This window comes from Papaver somniferum, chromosome 6 (assembly GCF_003573695.1).
Source record: "Papaver somniferum cultivar HN1 chromosome 6, ASM357369v1, whole genome shotgun sequence".
NCBI lineage: Eukaryota > Viridiplantae > Streptophyta > Magnoliopsida > Ranunculales > Papaveraceae > Papaver > Papaver somniferum.
The window spans coordinates 87,220,527-87,238,020 of record NC_039363.1 but is presented as its reverse complement, the minus strand read 5'-3'; the positions used below and the strand labels follow the sequence as shown (position 1 = coordinate 87,238,020).

Sequence of the window (17,494 nt, the reverse complement as noted above, 5' to 3'; positions counted from 1 at the left end):
AGCCAATGTTGCACATTCTTGCGCATCATATGCAAAGGACCCTTTGGCCTATATGGACTAGGTCATTATTGCTTGGCCACGGCCTTGCAACACGAGTTGGCTTTAGTTACTTGTCCCTTCGATGATGAACCAAGGTCAGCGGTTCATCCCTTCTCTGAAGGGTACGTAGGCAGCCACAATGAGTTGAAACATTATTGGTGCATCACCTAGTCGTTCATATCATCTAATTGCGAGATGATTGTGTAATATTTTTAACTCATATCATTTGGCCCTGTAAGGCGATGCAAGAGATGATTGTTGCCATACTTGATGAGGTAAGTTGCATTCCATTCCTTGGATGTTCATACTTCTTATCAAGTCGTTCGACGTAAGCATGCACCAATTGCATATGTCTAAGCACGGCATGAGCCTGACTAGTGCACCCTTGGCACGATAAAGACAACTGCATGCTTTCAACAATGTCTAAGCCAAGGAATAGACACTTAGATAGCCTATGTGCAAGTCCAAGGCATTTCCATATACCTGAGCAGAGCTTAGAAGCCAGTGATACATGCAGTAATCCGTTGACATTAGCTTTTATGGCTTTATACCCATCGCAGAACACGGGTAAATTGGAACGGTGTGGAAGTTGAGTTCAAGACAACATGCTTGAAAAAGCAAATGAATGCATTTGCCTGACGCACAATGAAATTTAAAGACCTGGTTACTAGCATCAGAGTAGCATGTCAGGAAGTTATAGCATGCGCGTCCGAGCTCGTTATGCGTATATATATGTATGCGTGTGTACAGAGGGTAGAGGTTTGAGCAACGTGGAATTATTAATCCCAACATTCCCCTTTGCGGAGTAGGGCGCATTTAATCCTATATGGGACTACTGATCCCAAGCGCTCTAATCTCTAAGCCTTTAAGACATGGACATTTAACACATACGGTTGGACATTTAGCCACTCATCATGCATGGGCCTAGTTCTGATACCATTACTATTAAAATATCTGGGCTTCCAACTCAAAATTAATTGACTAAATATAGTGAGCCTTTCATGGTGCATTATGTACAGATGTTAAAGATATGAACAATGTGGGACTATTAATTTCAACAATTACATTATTACTAGTAAGTACTATTAACGTAAATTGGTGCTGAAATCAGATCTACAACTGTGAAAATTGTTTAGAGTTCGAAAGTATGGCCAAGATCGCAATGCCTAAAGGCAGTGTACGTAGCCATCCTGCGAATATTCCAATCGGTTGGCAGTTAATTTCTTTCATATGATCCTGCGAACTTGTGTAATACGTTACACATGCGGTACAGCACTGGAATGTACCTATGTGGTGGATCGCGAATAGGGACTAGGATAAGGAAAGGAAAACTGTCCAAATGAGGAGAGAGGTATGGATATGAAGAGTGAAGACTGGAATATGTGGAGAGGTGATGATGCAGACTCAAAACTTCATGGTAGGCAGAAAGCTAAGGGCAAACAGACACGTGGGTGCGAGTGACCTGAAAGACCACGATGGACCTTGGTCCTTTTCTACACTAATAATTATTTTGACAAACAGTCTTCCTAAATTCAGGAAAGTGAGTCGTGATATTATCTTTGGAACCTAAATTATTATCCTAGTTATAATCAAATCGATGATGTCAAAATATATAGCTCTGTTTGCTCTGCCATTAGGTATATTGGGTCAAAGGTATAGACTCCCAAAACCCAAGTCAGAAGTCTATTTAAAAAGAGTAGGAAATGTAGATGCATGCGCGTGAAACGAAAAGTAAAGGAAAACTTGTTACCATTACCGTCCTCTTTTATACCCATTGTAGTGACGACTGACGACAGCCTTCTAGATCCCTGGAAGGTGCATCCTCCATTTTTCATTGCATTGGTGAAACGTCAACATTTTTGACCATTTGTTTTCTCACCTTAGTTCATTCACACTATGAGCTACGGGACTACTTAACCAACACCTTCCATTATCATAAAAAAACGAACGCTATTATCGGACGTCACACTCCATTAGACAGGCATCGCTTAATAGGACAAAATGGGTCATCCATAAGTAATATAAAAAATCTCTTATCTCAACTAATATTGTAATGACCAAACAACCCTTATGTAGTTAATTGTAATTTAATTTAATTATTATCTAATTAAATTAAGAAGATGAATTTTGTTATATATTTGTGACTTCTGGGACAAAGATTTTCTGGGAAAAAAAACTACAGAGAAGAGGAAAAAGAAAAAAATTGAAAATTTCTTTCAAAACCTAAATTTTTTGATTCACTCAACAAAAATGGATGAAACAAGTTATCAATTCGAGTTTGGTGAATCTTTGTATGAAAGAGAAAACAAGTTTTACATTCCTCATGTTGGAGACCAAGAGATGGATGATTTGTTAGATGGTAGAGAGGGTTTAACACAAAGTGATGATGAATCTCAACCAATTGAAGAAATAAATCAACAAAGTGAAGAACCAATGGTTGAAAATCAACAGGTACACCTCTAAACTATCTCCCATGGGTTCAATTTCGCTCAAAACTAGCTTAAGTACGCAAAAAGTTTGAGATTTTTAGACTTTCATGGAAAATTACGGTTGGGTTTAGCTTCGTTGCCAACCGTAATTTAGGTTTACGTCTAGGTTTTGGAAGAACTCCAAACCGTAACTGGTTTCCAATAGGAAAAAATTGAATTAAGGTTGGTAATATGTCATGCTTAACACATCAAAAACCCAGACGTGGGAGAATACGTTTGGAAAAAAATTTCACGAAACTAGACGTAGAAGATTACGTGTGGAAAGTTTACTTCGCGAACCTAGACGTAGAAGATTACGTCTGGAAAAATTACATCACGAACCTAGACGTAATCCAATTCGAAGCTTCTTCTAAAACATCCATGAAGAATTACGTCTAGGTTAGCCTATAAGATAAATCTGGACGTAAATTCATTTTCTACGGTTGGAATTAAAAGGAACCTGGACGTGATTTCAATTTCTACGGTTGGAATGAAGAGAAACCTAGACGTAAATCAACATGCAAGCTAATTCTACGGTTTGAATTCATCCAAACCTGGACGTAAGTTCTTCAAAAACTGAAATTACGGTTGGCGAACCTAGACGTAATCGCAACGATGAAGTGAATTGAAGTGGAATTGAATTGAATTGAATTGAAATTACTGAGAAGGGAGAGGAGCAGTTTTTTTGTGAATTAGAATAGAAAAAATTAGGTTTTTAAATTTTTATTTTAGTTCAAGAGTAATCTAGACATTTTGTTTATGTGTTAGGATATCCCATAACCTCTTTTTTGGACACTAAGAATCCAAGTGAAACCCCTCTACTAAAATGTGACACCCCAATAATAATCTTCTAAAAAATACAACTGAGTTAACCACCACCTAAACTAAAATTAGTTTGGTTCCAAATCTCATTTCATATTTTAACTATTTCCTAATAAGGTTAACTTGCAGAAAGACAAAATTTCTTTTTATGTGAGGTATTCTTCATCTTTTTCATATCGTAAGAAAAATAAAACTGTGTTTTATTATAGCCCTAAAAATTAATATAAGTCTTGTTGTATCCTATTCCACATGACATGATCATGTTATGCTTTACATGAAATCAAATAGAAAAGAATAACATAAAAGGAAACTTATATTCCAACAAAATACTAGTACAATTTTGTGAAGGAACTTCTTCTGTGGTTGCTTTTTCGTCTCAACTTTCTTGTGCGATCTTTTCAATTTTTCCTTTTCCTTTTGTTGCGAGATACATTCTTTTATCCCATAGGATTAGTATCCCTTATGCGATCTTAAGAATAACGCGTTGCAACCAAGATACTCTTGGTTTCGTAATAACCACATATAGTCTCTGCAGTCTATTCTATAGTCCAGGTTCGGAAGAAGGGGGAGGTATTATTCAGCAATACCTTTAAACACACAAAAAAAAATTTGTTTCAAAAATGTTTTCTTCTTATGTTCCCTGGTCTGCGCGTGGGCCTTTCCACAAACCACAAGTTTGATCCGGCTATTATACAAGATCTTTTGTAGTATAAGTTTGATTAGCTATGTTTACCTCATGTCTTTTTACGTAACAAAGTGTAAATCATGTATGTCTATTGCAAAAGTAAAAAGGAAAAAAAGAAGATTATATCATCCTACACTTAAAACCAAGTATATACCATTATCAATGAATTTTATATAGTGTTATCTAGCTTCTGTTGTTTATCTGCAAACTTTCCCTAATCCTTACAAGGCACACTAGAAATGTTTGCACAAATAAATGATGGATTCATCAGTTGACACACCAAATGTGGTGGGCAGTAAAATGTCGGTTAAAATAGTCTAATTAAATTATTGATTAATAAGGTGTGAATCGAAATTAGTGTGGTTTTTGGACCTAAAAATAATATTCTTTAAGAAACAAAAACTATATTTTTATTAAAACAAAGTATAAAAAAAACTAACAACAAGGATTAAGGATAAAACCCCTGGAACAATCAATTAGCAGTATTATGAAAATGAAAAACGGTGGTGAAGGGAAGGGGAATTAGAGAGGAGTGAGTGTGATCGTGTCACACTCTTAAGCATTTATGTCCCTCTCTCATCTTTTAAATCCCCTTCAGTGCCCTTCCCACAAATCCACCACGTGGTCTTCTCTTAGATGTCGAGGTGGACCTCCATAACCTCCCCCACCCTTTCTTCTTCGGTCTCTCCCTCCATGTTGTTGATGATTGACATATGTCACCTTCTTTTACTCTCTCTATATATACTTCTCCACCCCCTTCCTCACTCTTTACAATCTCTCTCCTTCCTTCCATCTCTCTCTTTCACTACTACACTGCAAGCAAATTCAAAAAATCTATTCAAACACACAAAAAAGAGTGGAAGTGCAAAAATTATACAACCATGTCCAGTTCTAGTGTATCTTCTTGGGTTACTAATAAACCTTCCATTTCACTGAGTAAACCTCAAAGAAGAAGTCACAATAATCTTCTTTCATCTTCTTTACAATCTCCTTCACTAGTTCAATTTACATCTTCATCATCATCAACTTCAGCTTCTATCTCAACTTACACCCATCACACTAGCAGTAGCAGTAGTAGGACTACCCAAATCACCCTTCCAAAAGAAACAACAAAAACACTACACCTACAATCTCCTCCTACTCCTACTTCTACACCAAAAACAAAACCCCAAAACCAGAATTGGAATATAATTCAAAAAGTTGCATCAATGGCTTTAGACGCTTGTGAAACCGCTCTACTATCGAAAGAAAAACAACAGCCACTTCCTAAAACAGCTGACCCGTCAGTTCAAATATCCGGCAATTTCGCACCCGTACCCGAACAACCTGTCTGTCAAAATCTACCTGTAACTGGTTCAATTCCTTCTTCCATTAACGGTGTATATGTTCGTAACGGTGCTAATCCATTGTTTGAACCATTATCTGGTCATCACTTATTTGACGGTGATGGTATGATTCATGCTGTTAATATTAATCAAGGCTCTGTTTCTTACTCTTGTCGTTTCACTGAAACGCACAGACTTGTCCAAGAAAAAAGTCTAGGTCGTCCTGTATTCCCAAAAGCCATTGGAGAACTTCATGGTCACTCTGGTATTGCTCGTCTTATGTTGTTCTACGCTCGTGGTGCATTCGGTCTTGTTGATCCTAATCAAGGTATCGGTGTCGCTAACGCCGGTCTTGTTTATTTCAATCAGAGATTATTAGCTATGTCTGAAGATGATCTTCCTTATCAAGTTAGAATCACTGATTCTGGTGATTTGGAAACAGTTGGTCGTTTTGATTTTGAAGGTCAATTGAAATCAGCTATGATTGCTCACCCTAAGCTTGACCCAGTTTCCGGGGAGCTCTTCGCTTTGAGTTACGATGTTGTTCAGAAACCTTACTTGAAGTATTTCAGATTCTCTAAGAATGGTGAGAAATCCCCAGATGTTGAGATTCCTTTGGCGCAACCTACTATGATGCATGATTTCGCCATTACAGAGAACTTCGTTGTCATTCCAGATCAACAGGTTGTTTTCAAACTACCAGAAATGATTCGCGGTGGATCACCAGTTGTTTATGATAAAAACAAAGTCGCACGTTTCGGAGTTCTGAACAAGTATGCTAAAGATTCTTCTGATATGAAATGGGTAGAAGTACCAGATTGTTTCTGTTTCCATTTATGGAATTCGTGGGAAGAGCCAGAAACCGATGAAATTGTTGTTATTGGATCCTGTATGACACCAGCTGATTCCATTTTCAACGAATGTGACGAAGGCTTACAAAGCGTTCTGTCCGAAATTCGTCTCAATTTGAAGACTGGTAAATCTACTCGTAGGCCAATAATTTCAGAAGAGAACCAATTGAATTTAGAAGCAGGAATGGTGAACCGTAATCAGCTCGGTAGGAAAACTCGTTTCGCATACTTGGCAATTGCGGAACCGTGGCCAAAAGTTTCTGGTATTGCAAAAATTGATTTAGTTACGGGTGAGGTACAAAAATTTATCTATGGAGATAATAAGTTTGGTGGTGAGCCTTATTTTGTACCAAACAGTTCATCAGACAGGGAAGATGATGGGCATATACTAGCTTTCATGCATGACGAGACTACATCAAAGTCAGAATTACTTGTTATAAACGCGATGAATTTAGAATTAGAGGCATCAGTGAAGTTACCTTCAAGGGTTCCTTATGGATTTCATGGAACTTTTATAAACTCCATGAGTTTAGAAAATCAAGCCTAGATTACAGCACAAGAGAAATTTACCAGAGAGATGGTCAGTGAATACGTCTCCGGAATCTCTCATTTTCTTTGGTTCTAGTACATTTTAGGGGTATATACATATCAGTATACCTGTATGTTAGTATAATTAGCTAGTGAGTGATGCTGAATGGGGGTTTTGTGACAAGAGGTGGAGTGAGATTTACCAGAGAGATGGTCAGCGATACGTCTCCGGAATCTGTATTCCCCTTTGCTAGTTTTAGAGTTTTTACATTTTTACTCTAAAAGTAACAGCCTCTTTTTTGGGTTGTTACTTCTTTTTCAGAGAGATATTATTTTAGGTTTTGTCTTAAAGAGAGAAAAACCAGCTTGTAGCTTTTGGTGTAGGTAGAAAATTGAGCTCAGCTGGTTTTCACTTTTTTATGTTTATTCTTTTCTTCTCTTCTCTGCTACTTTCAATGGCTTCATGGAGTTTCCTTTTGTAGATCGAATCTGTTGGTGTATACATATGTGGATGTATTCTATATAGTACTTTTGTAAATAATAAAAATTTACACTTGGGATTGCTATGTACTACTACTCCTATTCTGTTGTACATTTTTGCTTTTCTTAAAATTGGACTATTTTTTGTCCCATTTCAGTTAAAAACAAATTATGTTGTCACTTCAGTCTAAATTGTGTAATTAAGTAGCACAGCTTATGCAGAGAATGAAGTGAGTTAGTAATAAGTCCTTGTCAATCTCAATATTTTACAGAAAGCCTTTACTGATAAGCAAGCAGCCTATGGAAGTCTTTTCCTGATAAAAGAATTTAAGTTGTCCAACAATCTTAACGACCTTATTAGTTATTACGACCGCAAAATCTTAATCTTTGACCGTCTTTCTTTCATACAATTTTTTTTGACTTGTTAGCAGTAAAACGCACTCTAGCAAAGCTACTGTAAACCAATTAACCAAAAAAAATATTTATTATTTTTTGTTTTGTTTTTAATTTTTATCCATAAAAAATTTAGTGCTAGTGAGTATCGTTACCCAATAACGCTATTACTGTATTACAATGACACCGGCAAACCAGTTTTTTTTTTTTTTATTTCCTTATTCAATATGATGCAGACGAGGAAAGATTGAGCATGTATTTTATTTTTTCAATTATAAATAGTGTCAGATATTAAAAATTAGTGTATGGTAGAATCAACAACAATCATATATACTGGCAGCTCACATTCCTTTAAGGAGGGACGTATATATACATGACACGCGCCTAATTGATTTGCGCCTCTGGTAGATGGTTTTATGGGAGAAAGCATCCGATTGCATAAATAATTGTATCGCTGTATGGATTTAATTGAGCGTAGTGATCAAGACCCAATAAGGAAACGAAAATAGATCTTCCAAGCAAGAAATATGAACTTAAAAGGCTTGGTCTAACTCGTCATTGACATAAAGAGGTGGGAATCGTGGGATGATGGAGTTAAGATGATAGAAATGCTAAGAAAATCACAAGTTTAGTTATCTGGTGCACAACAAGATAAGACCCATCATTGACACGGGAAAATGTAAAAAATTATAAAATATAAGAGAAAAAAAGTTTTTGTGCATTTGTGAATGCAAATATTCATGAATTTTTGAACTTCTCTTTACAAATACATTCTCCAATGCAAATAAGCATTCTCTCTTATATTTAGGGCTGAACATGGTGTCGGTTAACCGTTGGAAACCGACCGAACCAGACCAATAAACAAGAAACCAAACCAAACCATTTAGATTTGGATTGGTTTGGTAAAAAAATGTTGAAAAACCGACATTACTGGTTTGGTTTTGGTTTGACCTGAAAACCGAACCAAAAACCATTGGGGAACCGATTAATTTTTAAACTTTCTACCGTCGATTTAAAAGTATTAGATTCTACCCATTAATTTAAAGGATAAATAGAAACCCTAAATCTAATATTTCATTATGATACTCTCCCTCTTTCTCTTTCTCCTTCTCTCAGCCGCCTCCCTTCTCCACCCCCAACTACAGCTGCTGCTACTCGACTTTTTTCTTCCCGTCTTCCTTCTTTTTTATTTGTCAATATCTAAATTAAGATATATTATATATCTTCATTTGATCTCTAGAATTAGAGTAAGCTTTAACTATTCTTGATTTTTTTTTGTTTGTATATTTGTGTAAACCAATACTATCGGCAACTACGATTTTTTTATCTGTAAATTTGTGTATTTTTTTTTGGTTTGACATAATTATTGGTTAACCAAAAACCACTGGGACAAACCGAAACCAACTGGAACCATTTGGAAACCGAACCAATGGTTAATGGATTGGTTTGGTTTAGATTTTTAGAAACCAATAATATTGGTTTCGGTTTTGGTTTGGCTAGAAACTGAACCAAAATCGACCATGAACAGCCCTACTTATATTTTATAGTTTTTTACATTTTTCCTTGTCAATGATTGGCTCTTATAACAAAACACATACCGTTGCCTGTCTACTCAAAATTCGAGAGAGCAAAAAAGAAGGATATTCATCCCACCATTCTGTCTTGTGTGTTACTCCCTCCGTACCACATATATAGGCGGAGTAGTCAAAATCTCTTAGATTAATTTTTTTTTTTTTTTGATTTTATAAATTTCTATGTTTTTTTTCCTGTTTTATCCTTAATTATATTCCTAATATTAGAGACATACACTAAACTGTGATGATTCCTAAGCAAATAAATAAGGATAGTAGAAGTAAAAAATCGTTTTGAAATCTGGTCCTCGCCTATATAGTGGTACAACAAAAAATGGAAATTCCGCCTATATAACAGGTACGGAGGGAGTAATATTTTGTGACTATTTAGTCGAGATAGGTTAGGTTTATGCAGGTGGCATAAGCAGGAATCGGTATCAAGGGATGAAAAGAATCTTATATAAACATGTCGACTTTAGGGGATAAATGGCAAATTGTAATTGAGTTGAATACAAAATATATGATAAAATCAAGGGTTAATATCCTTAGGCACCTCCCGCATACGAGAAAGGCACTTTATTTCTCGCCTTGCCTAATGTATATCACCAAAAATATATTCGGAGATCATAGATTAAAGTAATAACGATGATTACACTTCTAAACAAAGGATTACAATCACAAAATTGTAAAGGTATGCTTCTCAGTAGAATTGCCGCATCTTTGGAGACTTTAAGAATACGCTAACTCATTTTGGTCTTTATCCTTTAAAATATTATCTTAAAATGGACATTATGCACACTGATAATCAACCAAAACAAAGTGATAGTTGGATTGAGAAAGGGATTCTAAATTGTAATTGAGTTGAATACAAAACAGATGATAAAATCAAGGGTTTTTATCCTTAAACAGCTCCCGCATGCGAGAAAGTCGCTTGATTTCTCGCCTTGCCTACTTAATATACATCACCAAAAATATATTCAGAGATCATAGATTAGAGTAATAACGACGATTGTACTTCTAAATAAAGGATTACAATCACAAAATCATTCTACTTCTCAGTAGAATTGACGCATCTTCATAGACTTCAAGAATACGGTAACTCATTGTGAGCCTTTATCCTTAATGTAAAATATTACCTTAAAATGGATATTATGCACACTGATACTCAACCAAAACAAAGTGATGGTTGGATTTAGAAAGTGATTCTAAATTGGATATCTAACATATAAGAGAAAGACAATAATAAAAAAACCCATCTGGAGTTAGTCCAGTTGGCCAGGAGTTTGACTCTCAAGTAGGAGGACAGCAGTTCGAGTCTCCGCTCAAGCATTGGAGATCTCGTGTAATTATACTAACTTTACTATGGGGAAGGGGACCGAGTTTGCTCAGGGGAGCAAGTCGGTGGCTACGCTGCCAGGGGGCAGGACGGGCCTATCCCTAGTTTCAAAAAAAAAAAATTAATGAAAAGATGATCAACATGTGAAAAGACAAATAAATACCGGAGAGAAGGTAACCTATGGTAAAAGATAACATTGTTAGACACTTGGACAGAGAGTAATTAAGTTAATTTTTCCTGACAAAAAAAATTCAAATATTGACAAATTAGAATCATGAATTGATAAATATATGGTTGCTAAAATTAAACTTTTACTGATACCGAAGTATAACTATGAAGATATCATTCATGTTGACCTCGCTAATAAAGTACGTTTAGCATGAATCCATCTACAACAAGCTAAACTCTACTGGTATGGAGAACAATAACTGGACAAAACAATTGAGATTCAAAGTAACTCCCTCTATTAGAACTTTGATATAGAAGGTTACACACTCAGCATTTACAGAGAGTATCAGAACCATAACAATCATTTTGTAGATTCAAACGTCTTACAAGATCTGTAACAACTATAAAGAATATCCAAATCATCTTTTCATGCATTGTAATCTCACTAAAAATATGGGATGCACCTAAACTTTGATATAGTTTACACGACTAACCACTCTATTTCTTTTCATGGTTGTTTAAATTCTTGGTTTGATAACGATAGCAAAGATGGCAATGCAAGGGAATGACCAGAATTCTGCACCCTCGCCGCGTGACATCTAGAAAGTAAATATGATAATATGCGGTGATTGCTACTTCAATAGTAAAATACATTAACTACTTTATGATTGTCAAATATCCAAGCTATAATACGATACACATCGTATTTTATGACCCCATGAATGATGAGAATATAAAGATATCCACGACCAACATAAGAGAAATCTTTTCTAGTATTAGAAATTAAAATTCTTATTTCGATGATACATGATAAGGCCAATTGATGATCTCATCGGATTTCATATATAACTAATCATATAGGAAATATCCATGAAGCAAGGGGATGATAATGGACAATGGGAAAGCAAAGAATAAATACTTCCAAGGGGATCTAAAAGAAGTGAGCACAATGTTATTTGTCATGATGACATGTAACCAACTCTTAAACTATTGATGAGAATGCATAACAAGGCTAGACAAAACAAAAAAATGAAAACAACACAACCCATGACAAAGTTTCACAAACCTTCATTATATTTAAGGAAATAGCTTTTGCTTTTATTAATCGTTTGTGAAAAGAATGGGTAACAAGTACACCACCAACTTTTTTGTTTGGAAAGCTATATGGACAAAACCTAATATACTTGTAAGTAGACAGACTTAATGATCTATGACAACATGTATATAGAGTTTATATCTTAAAGTCTAGACAATGAAGTCTGTGAACCTGATTGTTAAGAAGAGTACTTGGATGTATCAGAAATCAATATCCAAGATATATATAGTTGTATCCAATATATTTAGATATGAATCCTGCCAAGTATGAAACTTGTTATCTATCTTTCAAGATACGAATTCAACAAGAAACAAGTCTCGTAATTGATCTTAATTATACGGACGTATCTACTAGATTTGGTTACGTACTACTTGTGTATATACTATTATAAATATATATAATATATTGAGGAAGGGAAAAAAATAAGGCACCAGAATTTTTGTTGACGAAAAAACCACAATAGCATAAAAACCTCGTGACCTCGTCCAGATTTGAATACCAAACTGTATTAAGCCATTACAGACACTAGCTACTATCAGACTTCGGGTTGGAATGTAGTTGAGACCAAATCCATCATCCAAGCTATTCATTTACAGTCGCGCTCCTTACGTCTCTTGAACCTCGCAATACTTTACGCAATTGATTCTCTAAGTTAGCGTCCTTTACGGTCTAAGAGTTGCTTCAACCTAAGTGAATACTTTTAATACCAATCTTCCTCTTACAGATAAGCCTATTTGATTTCACTTTAGATCAAAGATCAAGGATTGGAAATAAATTTGCAATAGACAAAGCTAACAAACCTCACAAATCCAGAAAACTTAGACTCCGTTAGCTGAGAAGCATGGATTCTTAACCACTTCTCAAGAAAAATCTTGAACTAATGAATTAAGAATAGTTTTCAGATATTTATCTTGAGGAATCACAAAGTCTTGGACGAAGAGAACTTTGTGATTTCTATCAATCTTGCCAGAAAGAGATTACGAGAACCTCGATAGCAGAAAAGTAAGATCTGAATACATGAACCATCAGGATAAAGATAGTCGGGCCTGACTTCACGAATCCCAAAGTTAAGTCTTTAATTCGTAAACCTAGTTATGTTTCTCATAGGAAACTAACATCAATAGAGAATGACTCTATCTATCAACTAGGATACAAAATGTCAGAGATTGAATTTCCCAGTTAAATGGGTGTATTTATTTATGGATGTTCAAGACTGAGGCATTGCTTATAATTCAAGCGAACATAACTTGAGATTTAAGCAAACACTTTCTCTGTTTAGATGAAACTCTAATTAGGGTTTCAAGTAAGCATGTGAGAAGTTTGTCTTGAAATCGCATAAAAGAATATATACAGTGGTACGGGTACGTGAACAGTGTATAATGATAGTTCTTGGCAAATAATTCTTTCGAACTAAAAAGCAATATCGTGCCTATTTAAACACTTAAGACTTTAATCATGATGCACATACACAAGGTATTTTATTGATCAATGATGTATTAGAGGTGTTTATGAGAGTCAAAAAAATGCTACATATATTTAAAAAATAAGTCTTTGAGCATATGCTAAAAATCCACTCGGATCGTTATACAACTCATGAGTCCGGGTGCTACAGTTCGTGAACCGGGTTCGCAAACCGTTAGTGACTCGTGAACTCAGTGCGCTATAGTTCATGAACTTGGTTTGCTAACCGTTGTCCTTTCACCAATTTCAGATCACCATGGTTCGTGAATAGGGTTGGTGCATTGTCACATTCGGAACTTAAGGTTTTTGAACTGGTTCGCCAACCTTCATGTATTCCAGAAACTCAGATATCTACAGTTTGCTAAATGGTTCGCCAACCTACCCTGAGTCCAAATTACAGTAATTCTGAATATCTTTTTTTGAAATACATAAATAAGAATATCATTAATTGGGAAAATTTTCAAATGATCCACAAAATTCATTCTTGAACAATAAATTGCTTCGAACTATAATATTGTTAAAGAACAATGAACATCCATTACTTGAATCATATTTCGAGATACTCAACAAGACAAGCTTGACTTGAAATTTCTTCTTTGCAATAAATCTACTAGAAGTCATACGACATAGTCTCATATAGATAGAATGGTAAAGCTTGTGAGTATATATAATGGTTTAGTCTTCACATACCTTGTTGATGAAGTTCTCCGACGTCTTCGTCGATCTTCAGAGTTCGTGAATGATGTCTGATATTCAACTACCAACTTTTATACCTAATCTGATACTTGATTTAGCAGACTAGAAATCAAGATATAGATAGCAAATCTTGCGAGTTCGACCCGAGCAATGCCATGACAGTTTGAAAATATTTTGTCTACAAACCTAAAAAAAGAACAAAAACAAAAAAAATTGTGACAAGGTTGTAGATCAAATTCCTTAATAGAGGAGAGTCTACAACTTCAAGCGCTCTTTGAAACAACTTAGATCCAACAAAACAAAGAAACATTATCTGCACTCCACACTCAAGATTTAATTATGAGTGAGGTTGTGAACGATTAACTAATATATGAAGTTCATATCTTTTTCAAAAAATAACAAAGTAGTTATTAGAAAGAGTGACCCACTTTGCAAAGTAACGGAGGACCGTGCCAAGGTAGAGGGGTGTGCTGATGTTTAAGAAACTTTTTAATGCCGGATTATTAGATTTATCAATACCTGAATAGATATAAATCTATGTAAAGTAATGTGTGTGCTCGTGTTCAAAATATAAAATATAATAATTATTGTTTATGAACAACGATCACCCAAAAAAAATTAAGTTGTGGGTTGATTCTAGAATGTTTGATTTATATTGTAAGTTACATAAATAATTAAGAAAAAAAAACCTTAGGTGAAAAGTCGTACTAATCTTGTAAACCCACTAGTTATCAAGAATGTATTGGCACCAATATATGAAGAAAATAAAGTTTTCATCTCAAACGCATAAACTGTCGATATTATGACATATCTAATTATATTTATATGAAAAACCAAAAGAAAACAAAAGCACAATCATCGGGAGTTGGAATTAGAATCCTCTTACATCCCAAAATATCCAGGGGTATTTAAGCCCCTTACAACAAAGATTGTGAGATAAATTACTTTAACACTCTCTTAAAATAGTGAAGAGATGAAATATTGTTTCCGCTATTATGGAGGTTGAGTATTAAAATGTTGTCTGAATTTTATATTATTATTATCTAAAAATTATGTTTCCTTATAAATGGACAAAAACTCTCGTCTAGGTTAGAAAAATGAATAAATGAAGTCTTTGTCGTATAATCTTTGCTTTCCAGTTTTACTTCACTTGACATAGAACTCGAATTAGATAGGGGTTTTGGGAGTAACTCATCCAATTATGGCTTTTTGTTGAATAAACTATACTACTCCCAAAATCCCTTGCTCTTATGAAAAATCTTATTTACCTATGAGAAGAGTTTAATCCATTGTTCTCTCGATAAGGTTATTCGGCACTCTTCCCTCTCCCATATTCATGCTCCAAAACTTTTCATCAAACCTAAGGTCGGAAGATTGTGACTAAATTTTAAGGGAACTGATGATGACCATTTTTGAGGGATAGCTAGTGCTCCCCATTGAAGATACTCTTACCATTCAGAGGAAAACCAAACAAACATCCCGAACATATTGAGTCCTATGAACCATGTCATTCAACGTTGTAATATTTATGTAATGTTTAATAGTTCGATTCATCCGGAATGATTCAAAATCAAAACATATTATGTCTTAATTTGGTCAATAGAAACAAATCTCTTAACTATATGTGTTACAAAAATCAATAAATGAGTTTAAACTTCTTAAAAACCGCCCTTTCACATTAAAAGTCTTTTTGGGTTCCCAAAAGTTTTTTACCATTTTTTTTTCATGAGATCCACTATTCTCATAAGGCATTCATCATTTTTTCTGTTTGAGGGAAACTATATCCAAATGAATTTAATCCCAGGATTCGTCTAGAATGACCGGCGTATCTATACTCCATGTGGTTCTCAAGCTGATACAGTGTCAGCTTGACGACACTAATAGCAGACTGAGATTTTATTTTTTTTAAATAGTTAACAATGCTATCCCCCACCATTCACTTCTCTCCATTAATGCTCACAACATACAAACAAAGTAATAAGTTATAATCATAAAAACAACAAAAGTTATGACCCCAAATCCCATCACAAATAATACACATACCAACAATGTTTTCCCATCAAAATTTAACCTGCCGTTGGAGTACCAAGTACCAACAACACATTCAAACTTTGACCTTAACTACGTTAACTAATCTCTCTTTTCTTCGTAGGTGAGGTCCGTGAGGATGAACAACAACCCAAATACTAGCAAATGTGTAAAATAAGTAGCAGGTATGGAATAGGCGTCATAAACATGGCAAGCTGCAACCTGCAGCTTGCAGCAGAAGTAGGTCGAGCCATCGAGGACTCTCATTGGTTAACTTGACATGGCACGGGAACCAGTAATTTTCAATACAGAATCATAAGCAGCTTTATATAATCAAGTTGAATATGACAGATATGTTTTTGTGATTTGACTGTGATTTAGTAGTATATGAGATAAACTTGACTAGCATGCATTCAGAATAGTTGATAAGGTTAAGGAATAGAAAGGACTGAATTCAATGGCTTAAGACAAGCAGGAGAAGCGACAGACTAGAATTTTAATCAGTTTTTATGTGGCTAACCTCCAAAATCCAGTTCATAATTTGAAGTTTTGAAGACAAACAAAACTTCAATTTCCTTCAACTAACTTTCCTTCGCTATTTTATTTACTTACCCTTTTCGTGAGAGTTATTACACCCTGCATGAAATTCACGCAAAAACCCATGTGAAAGTCAAACTATTACACCCTGCATGAAATTCACTGCAATGACGTCCCAAAATCTATGCGGAAAACTAGATGTCGAAATCCAAAACAAAGAAATCCCAACACCAGGATTGCCAGCAATATTACAGCTCCTCCCTTCATTCTTCTCTACCTTTCTCATTTCGGCAAGTATACGTATTTGTATAAATACTCGGTATTGATTAAGTAAAATAATAGTGAGAATTCAAATCAGAATCTCTAGCTCGCGATCATGTTGCTTACACGTCGACCTAATTTCACCAAGTTAAAATAGATGAGGGGAAAAAAGAGAACCAAGCATCACTTTTGGTCCCTCAAAAGACCCTTTGGAACATGACGAACAGCATGATGTATTATTGTTTTGTTCTCCTTCCTCCCGATAATAGAAGAGGTACTAATTTAATAATCTCAGCAAAAAAGAAATCACATTTATTATTTCCTAAAATCAGATAACCAGTTTTTTTCGTATCTTCGTTCCATTATGTAAGTTTTGGCCTAATTTTGTGTTATAATTATTGTTCGTAAGAATATATCTGACCCACTCTCTTATCTACCATCCGTTCATATATATGGCCGGCATGCAAGTTAGCTGTTTGATACCTCTGTTATAGTATTTTGAATCTTTAGAACTAAACTCAGACTACCATCTCTCCTGTCATGTCCCTTCTTTATCAGATGAATTATTTCAAGTTTCATTGCCATCACATTTTCCGGTCTTAGAAAAGAGAGAGTGGACACTCTCGTAATCCGCACTTGTATTGGTTAATGAGGGTCTCTGTCTCAGAGTCATAATAGTAGGCATTGCCAAAATCATCAAGCAACTAATTGAAAAGCCCTGAAAACCTACGAAAACGTGTGGTCGGTCA

The 17,494-nt window shown here is 35.1% G+C and overlaps 1 protein-coding gene across 1 annotated transcript; it reads left to right on the top strand.

Annotated features, from left to right (window-relative positions):
• Positions 1–4,791: 4,791 nt before the first annotated feature.
• On the top strand, positions 4,792–7,288 carry LOC113288302 (9-cis-epoxycarotenoid dioxygenase NCED1, chloroplastic-like). The gene has a single exon (XM_026537300.1). It carries the CDS (start codon positions 4,896–4,898, stop codon positions 6,735–6,737), a length of 1,842 nt encoding a protein of 613 aa, XP_026393085.1. The 5' UTR covers positions 4,792–4,895; the 3' UTR covers positions 6,738–7,288.
• Positions 7,289–17,494: the final 10,206 nt, after the last annotated feature.

Bases quoted from the DNA above. Each gene is read 5' to 3' on its own strand.
- LOC113288302 (XM_026537300.1), top strand. From the start codon at position 4,896: ATGTCCAGTTCTAGTGTATCTTCTTGGGTTACTAATAAACCTTCCATT.